An 8,768-nucleotide genomic window follows, 5' to 3' on the forward strand; every position below is an offset into this window, starting at 1 on the left:
TAGTGCAGGGCATTTTACAGAACTTTTAGTTTTCGACTTTAGTGTATGTGTTTAAAATAAATTACAATTTAATTTATAAAACTACAAAATGGATTCAAAATTAAAAAAATTGAAAATATAAAAAATTAGAAAATTTGAAATCTGTGTTAGTTTTCAAAATACAATTAACAAAAAAAATAACCGGATATTATTAGTATTTTTTTTAAGTATAATATATAAATTTGAATTAACTGTTTAAAAAATGTAATTAATTTATATTTTGTATATTATTAGCACAAGGAAACAATTTCAAATTCAATTTTTACGTCAAATATTTTAAACCATCTGAAGTACATTTCAAAAAAGTAGTTAATTTTGTGTTTTGATTTGGTGTTAGTAAGCAAATTGATGAATTAAACATAGTTAAATAGTTCTTAAAGTCTGAATATAATAAGTGAAACTAAAAAATAATTCCAAATATAATGATCTAGTTTATATGTTTTTATGAAGGCTGTGCAATAAATTTATTTAAGGTATAAATTAATAAGAAAATGTATTAAAAACTTCCCCCTTTCTTGAAATTCTCCTGTAGATTATTTGATTGTCGACTTGCATCACGTGCTTTACGTCATCGACTTTTATCAGGTATGAAATAACCTATTAATAAAACCGCACATTTGGGCATATTATTTTTATGTCCATGGGTATATCAAAGTCAAATTGAAATCGCTATAAAAGCACGACAGTCGATTCAAAACATTTAGTTGCAGAAATTCCACGGAACCGATGGGCTTTGTGCAGTGCAGAGAAACTACTAGTATTAATTAAAATCATTGAACAAGTCGAGTCGAGCGAATAAATTATAACCAGTGACAGTGCGAGCGATAAATTAAATAGCGAAAAATAATGCCGAACATTGTCGCACTAAAGCTGAGCGCCAGCTATCCGATCTTGCCGGGTCACCAGGGTCACAAAGGTCAAATAAAGGGGGAGGGAAATATCCTGGTACTGGACCAATTGGCACTGCAGCAACAAATCAGTGCGAATTTCATTTTCCATGCGATTTCCAACTACAAGAAAACGCCGTCCGAGCGAAAAACGCTGGACTTCATTGCCAAAAAATGGCTGCAGATCCAGATGCTGTGGCGCGAGTTCCGGCTGAGGGATAAGCAAATACGGCGTGGCCACAAGGATGCCCACTGGCTGGAGCACGGCTACTTCCAGCAGGAGCTCTTCGAGCTGGTCCACGAGAAGTATTCGGCGGCCCGTGGCTGCCTGAGTCGTGACAAAAGGAGTCTGCTCACTGGCCGGCCAACACTGCCATAGTGTTTATTCAGTCGACGAAAAGGTGGCGGAAGGCCCCTAGAAAAAGGCATAAAGAAGCTGGCAGGAAAAAGGATGAGTCAACCAGAAGAAGAAGTGGCGGAGGATACGGACGTGTGAAAACTTATTCCCAATATCCTCCCCCCACGCCCTGAAAAACACGCATTCGTGTGTGGTCTGCACTGGGTAAACAGTTCGGTTCGGAGATGATATCCGTCAACAGCGATTCCATTTCCATTCCACCAATACCAATCGCAATCTCAATCCCAATCCCCATCCAGTGGGCAATCAATCTGACTGGACGCCAATGATTGATTGCACTCGGCAAATGCTTATCACAATTATTATGATATGCCAAAAGGTTATACAAGTCATGCTGATGACGTCGATTGGGGCCACGAATTGTTGCAAGTGGCCAAAAGCATTTATATTCATTATATCCAAAGCAATAAAAAACAATCTAAAAAAACGCTTAGATTTTACTTAGGTACAAATGTTGAAATAATCATTTACCATCGGTCACCTTCAAATTTAAATAAATAATTAAACTTTGAGCCTTTAATCAGCATTAATCAGATACCAACTTCCAAAAATATGACCAATTCTCTGGGGAATTCCTTCTTCAACCAGCAAAAAACACTTGAACAATTATATCAGCTAAATCAGCGATAAGATAAGAGGAGCCTTGGGAATTCCGCTTTTAATCGGGGGAAATGCCTTTGTCAATTACGTAGACTTCTCACAGCTGTCTGCGAGGGCAAACCTAATTTACTGTCGGGCAATTATCTTGTTTTTGGTCAGTTTTCCACGAATAGAAAAGCAAGGGAAAATCAATTTCCTAACCAAATAAAGCGCTAAACAGCTAATAAAAATTGGCCACACACAAAAACAAACTAATTCGATAATTTGTTTTAGATGCCAAAGCGAAAGAGCAAAAAGCAATGACCGAAGTCCTCGACGCCATTTGGGTGTTGAGCCCAGTTGAATCTGCGTTTTAGCCATGGCCATCGGCTTATATCTAATTTAGCGCGATTAAGAGGGCCGAGAAAAAAAAAAACAGCGAAACAAAATCGAGGCCAGGCCACTAAACTGAATTAAGACCGCAAATTTATGGGTGCCGGCTGCTGGCAACATCCCCAATCTCGAATCCCAAAGGTTTTCACCCGAGGGAAACCTTCTGTTGACAAGAATAATGTCCTTATGGAGCGATATTTGAGGATGTTTCAAGTGGAAAGGGAAAGCCTTTAGCTTGGCGACACATGAATATTGTTTAAAGAAATTATAAAAAAAAAAATACTTTTCTGTGACTGTAGCAGTTTAAGCAATTTAAAAGAAAATCTGTTCAAAATAGGTCCTTAAAAAAAAGGATAAATATTCTTATATGCAAAACAACTTAGTACATTTATTTGTGTTATGCTCTATGACGTGTTTATTTTAAATGCTTTGTTAAGCCTATTATTGTATGAAACACTTTCTAGCTTAACCAAAAAATAGTTCAGCCATGTATAAACTTCGTTTATTTATGTTGCCCAAATAGCGAATAAAGTAGCAACGACGCAACATAAATCAAGAAACCGGCTTCCGACCTTACTAGTACTCATAATGTACAACATTTTTGGAGTAAACTTTTCCATCCCCCCATCCAGAACTCAATGGTAATCGGCTCCCAACCCGCTTTTATAGGTCCAACAATCAACCCAAATTGATGTACATTAAAGTCCACCCCACCTGATTCGATGCCAAATAGTGAGTCACGGAGGAGTGGCGAATAAATTTATGCAAAGCAAAAGCAAGGTAGACAGACCCCCGCGTCGCTGGCAATAGGCCTTTTAAAAGAAAAATAAAAACATAGCATACTTTAGAGGCTGTGCGCACTTTAATAAGATTTATTAAGTCGCGAAGGACCGCGGCGAGGACCTCGACATTGACTGGGTCCTTGGCAGTATCTTAACCAACAAAAAAAAAAGAAGAAAAAAAGGCAAATAGCCGGGCTGGAATGGTGGGTGGGATTTGGGCCAGTCTGAACCGCGTTGTAAATATTTGTTACTCAACTCTTGCCACCGCTGTTTGCGTATTGTGTTGTCGGCTGTTTGTTTTCTTGTTTGTGCCTCACTCCCTGCCCCTCCCCTACCCCCCTCCCCCTCCCCCTTCCACCTTCCCCCTATCCAGTGTTTATTTTGCAGCTAATAAAAAGTTGATGTGTTGCCTCTGTTCTTGGCTGCCTGTTTTCTTTTTTTTTTGTGTTGTGCAAAATTTTTCACAGTGAGCTTCGCCTCAGTTGGGGCCTAAAAAGCGGCAATGAACTTTCACTGCACATTCTTGGAATTTTTTTAGCCCCTTTTCCTTTTTTTCTGGCAACGTTTTGAGGCCCAACATATGACTGCGGCATATGTGTGAGTGCGCAGGGAAAGCCGGTTAAATGGAGCGGCAATTGTTTGTTTGGAAACTTTGGTTTTGCTAGCTTGGGGAGCCCAAGATTTGTTTGTTCCGCCACAGAAGTTCGGCTTTCGTTGATCTCAATTGGAAATAGCTGAGTATTCGAATGTTTGTCCTTGGATATTGGTAATGGAAGGTAAGAATTAATAATGTATTATCATTTCAATTGCGCAATACTAAGAAATGTTTACCTGAGTCTTATTTTGATGATTATTTCATACCTTAGAATTATTTAAGAGGGTTGAGATAAGGATTGTTTGATTTAGATTGAACACCTGATGCTCTTGACATTATTGCACAATTTCATAAGTGATAAATATGCCATTTCAAGGAATTATAAAATTTATTGCATTTCCAAGAAATTGTCTATTTACCTGAAAGCTATTAAGGGGACTTATTAAATTTGTTGGGAATATATTTATATACTTTGATAAATTTTATCATTTTTTTTAAGCCATGATATATAGGAAGTAAATCAAATCTCCCACATTTAATTACATTAAATTTTCACTTACAATAAAAATGTTTAATCCGTAAGGCATTATGTCATTGTAGATGTTTGAATAACTCAAATACATTTTTATGCATTTGTTATTTATTTACTACTCTCATTATTCCTTCCAGCACTTGGTCATTCTAGCCTGGTACTAACATCCTAATCTCAATCCCCTGATCCTAGTCCCTATCCCAAAATCCAACCACACAACATGTTAGAGGCGAGACTGCAACCAATTGCTGGGTTTATTTCAGCATTTGCTTGTGTGTTTGTGTTTATATCATAAAAAGCAAATTTAATAAATATTTTGGGGCTTTCAGCGGCAGCAGCGGGAGGCAGTGAACCATTTCAAAAAGCGGAAAAAAGCATGAAACAACAGAGAGTCGGGCCGAACGAACGGAGCGTCATATAAAATTGATGCCCCTGTCGTCTGGTGGCGCCACCTGGTCTGCCCTCTCTTTCGCTCGGCATCTGGCCGTCTCTTTCCGGCTCGGCTTCACAAACGTACACACACACACCCACACACACACCCAGTAAATAATGTAATAATCTGGCCGGGTCGTGGTCTCCCTGCGACGACCCATAAACCGAAATTTATGCACGAAATTCAATTATGCTTAAAATGTGGTTAATAGGCCGACTGGCGGAGCCTCCAACTTCCAACTGGCAGCCATGGCAACAATGGGCCACAATGGCACCCCACGGGAAAAATATGCAATGGTTATGACCTCCCAGTATCCCAGTATCCCACTTTCCCAATTCCCCGTATCGCCACCATACCTTTAACCTATCTAACGCAATTTATTAAATATTATTCAGCCTACTCCCCGGCCTTTGAAATTAGATATCGTTATGTTGTTATTTAATAACAAATTCGGTATTTGTTGTTACTCTTTTTATGGCTCATATGTGGGCGCCTTAACCAGAAATGGCTGTGCTCCTCCAGCCAGGAGTTTTATGGACCCCAAGCCCGTCGAAATATGTCCTCGGAATGGGAGCTTTGTTTCGCTTTTTGTTGATTCTTCTCAAATGGTTTATGGTCTCGGTGCCGGGACACATCATATTTTCATCTCTTTTTATGATTTAGTAGAGAGTCTGTCCGAAAGTTGAAAGTGGTTTATGAGTGGGTCAGAATATTATTTTGAACAGGACTGGAAAAGGTAAAGTTAATTCAACTGAAATTGGGCAAATGAAAAATGTTCTCTTAGTTGGGAAAACATAAAACGAAGTGAGTAATGGGAGTATATCAAGTTAATTTAAGCCAAATAACAACCGAGAAATGGGTTTAGTTCGGGTATTAGCATTGTAAGGACCTTTCCACCTCTTTTGCAGGAGCAATAAACGAATTAACTGGGATCGAATGGGATAAAACGGGGGTATTTGTCTGCTCACTTGATGGACCTAGCACTAACTGAGCCCCTGGCTTTTGTGAGGAGTGCCTTCCGAGCCACACAACCGACTTCTTGGCTCCCCTTTCCCAGCAATTTGGCCTCGTTCCTGTACTTGTCCTTTCTGACACTCCAACAACCAACAAACGATAACGAAACAAATCCGTGCACATGAACTGAACGCACAACAGTACAACAGTAGTCCTGGACGCAAGTCGAGGGGCAAGTGGAACAGAAAGACAAACTCAAAGTCAGCTCAAAACTTGCAAAATGATTTTAAATGACATAGGAAATGGCAGACGCATCGCACACTCGCACCCACATCCAGCCACGGTTCGTCCTGAGTCCTCGATCTTGTTAAGATAAAGTCGCCTTGCAAATATTAACAACAACAGCAAGTACGTACGTTGATAGAAAAAATAAATAGTGAAAACAAAATGGCAACAGCAGACTAACGCAAAAACGGTGGAGAAAGCGCCTGCAGGTTGTCTAGGCGGTCGAGGCTAAGACAACGGCACACATATGAGCAGCCATGACCATGCCTCGACCGAATCGCGAACACAGTGGTTCTATTTCGCAGAAAATCTGTTCTCTTTTACAAGTCTTTTAACTTTAGAAAGTCACACATTTTCTACATAATTATAAATTGTTAAATATTTGCGGTTTCATTTAAAAGTTGAACAATACCACTGTGTCAAAAAACTTATCCTTTTTTTTCACAAACAGGAGAATCGCTTCTTGTTTTTGAAATTCTTTAAAAATATGACCAAATTTAACTATTTGGTGATTCCACGAAACTCAAGTTAATTTTTATTTTGGGTTTTTGGGGCATTTAAATGTATAAGGGCTATTTTGTTCTTTCTAAACCAAATTGGACGCACCTAGGATCTAAACTATTAATTCCAGGTTGATTCTGGAAATTTTATTTTTTTGGCCGATTTTCGTATTTTTTATAAGGGTTTACATAATGATTTTTTGCAAAAATTTGAATATTTTGAATTGTGAATGGAAATAGAATAGAAATTGTATAACCAATTCAAGGCTGTGTGGTATTCCAACATTTTAGCATTATTACAATTGAACATAAACAAAATCTTAAAAATGATTTTATAAATTAAAAAGTTGTCCAGCTCTTTGGTCTTTATTACAACATTTTTTAAAAACATATTTTGTAATGTGCTAATATTTTCTAAAACCATTTTTCCTATATCCATCTTCACTGTGCGATTGTGTGTTGTCGTGCCTTTATTATAACGACAACATGAGCCATTTCCTCGCTTTGTATGGCTCCATTTTGCAGTCGCTCTTCACTTCGTTTGTATCCCCTCCTCATATTTTTTTTAATCTACTCACAGACATTTTTCTTTCAATGTTGGCCCTCCCCCGTAGCCCCCTCGGCCTCCTCTGCCCCACCGCCTCCATTTATTCAGCTCTTTTTCTATTTGTCACCCAGATAAGTGTTTTGTAGTATTTTCTAGATTTTTTGCGTTGTTTCCTTTGATACGCCCGGCGAAGGAAATCCAAATCTTAACTGCAATGCGCTACGTGCCTTGTGGCCCCGGCATAACCAACTGTCATGTCAGACATGTGGATGTGGATGTGGATATGGAAGGATGTGGATGTGGATGTGGATGTGCCAGGGCCACCAGTCCACCCACTCCATGTCCCCATGTCCCCACAGCCCGGCATCAGTTGCCCAGTTGGCAGTCAGTTTCAGTTCCAGTTCCATTCAACTGGCAACTGTCTTTAAGTCCCTGCCACAGCACATACACATCCTGCTTCGAATCCTGCAGGAGTTAAGTTGAGTTGAGATGCCGGCGAACTGCTTCAAATCTTCGGTAATAGATATCAACAACTTTTCGGAACAAGAAGAACATGAGACGGGTTTCGAATCCTGTGCAATGCCGACCTGCCCCCACCGCTCCTCCTGTTCGGGCTTAATAGATTGTTCTCCTTGGAGTGCGTTTCCATTTTCCGGGATGGGTTATATAGGGGATGTGGATCTCTGTGCGCGCTAAATTAAAAATGAACTTTGGCAGCTCAAATTCATGGTCATGTTAACTTCTTGCTGCACTTGCTCGTGGCCGGTCAACTCAGTTCCCCATCGTTTGTCTTGTTCGTGGCCCTCGGTATCCTGCTCCCAACCCACGATGTCCTTTGTAAGTTAGTTACGGACTGGCTTTAGAAACTGTATGATAAGATAAAGCTCTATTCTGTTCGCGGTTCCTTTCTGACTGCTCTGTCGGTGGACCAGATTGCAGCTGTCTCCCGCATGTGAATTCATTTTGAGGTTTAAACGTCGAAAAATATGTGGTTGTAGATTAGCGGTTAAGGGACTCGGTTTATTAGTCATAATTGGTTTATGACCTTGTACAGGGGATAAACTTTGGAAGTGTGTCTGCGAAGATAATAGTTTGGTTTTGTTAAAATACATAAACAATTTAGGAGAAGTACGCAATCCCATAAAAGAGAAGAAGATAAATATTGTTATAAAACGAAATCATGAAAAATATTTAAGCCGTCTTATGATTTTTATTTTGTAAGTAGGTTAAAAATCAAATTGCTGGGCTAAAGTGCTAAGCTATCCTTTTTGGTTAAGTATCTACTTTTAAATTTAACATCTTAATTATTAAAGTTAATTTCGAAAGATATTTAGGAGATTCTGTAATTGTTATTTTTATAGTAAGTTTTTGATTTAAATCATTAAATGGATTAAATTATTTCTTTATATAAACCAAGTAATTATACAATTTTCATTCAAAATTATTTTATTTTATTTAGAAAAGTGACCTATTAATATAAATGAATAGCTAACAATAAACGATGAAACATCATTTTTTCCACTAAATAAAGCCATTTGAGTAGCCCAAAAATAGCCAGATCCATATCAACGAAGGAATCTTAGATTTCCCCATCTATAGGCACTTGCTGAGCACTTTTTCAATTAGATTTACTATCCGCAGATAATAATGCCTTGGATTGGCACGCTTTTATTGCCGCCAGCTAGAACGTATAATCAACAGAAATGGAAAGAGTGTCTGGGAATAAGACTCCTGATAGAGAGACTCTGATTTACAACTTGGAAGCCACAAGCCACCGAGTCGATAAGGTCCAGGGTTGTGTCCACCGGACTATAAAAGACGGGG

The 8,768-nt window shown here is 38.8% G+C and overlaps 1 protein-coding gene across 1 annotated transcript; it reads left to right on the top strand.

Moving 5' to 3' along the window:
* The first annotated feature begins 763 nt into the window (after positions 1–763).
* LOC108037702 lies at positions 764–1,885 on the top strand. The gene has a single exon (XM_017114328.2). It carries the CDS (start codon positions 886–888, stop codon positions 1,303–1,305), a length of 420 nt encoding a protein of 139 aa, XP_016969817.2. The 5' UTR covers positions 764–885; the 3' UTR covers positions 1,306–1,885.
* Positions 1,886–8,768: the final 6,883 nt, after the last annotated feature.

Source organism: Drosophila rhopaloa, unplaced genomic scaffold (assembly GCF_018152115.1).
Source record: "Drosophila rhopaloa isolate 14029-0021.01 unplaced genomic scaffold, ASM1815211v1 contig_2, whole genome shotgun sequence".
NCBI lineage: Eukaryota > Metazoa > Arthropoda > Insecta > Diptera > Drosophilidae > Drosophila > Drosophila rhopaloa.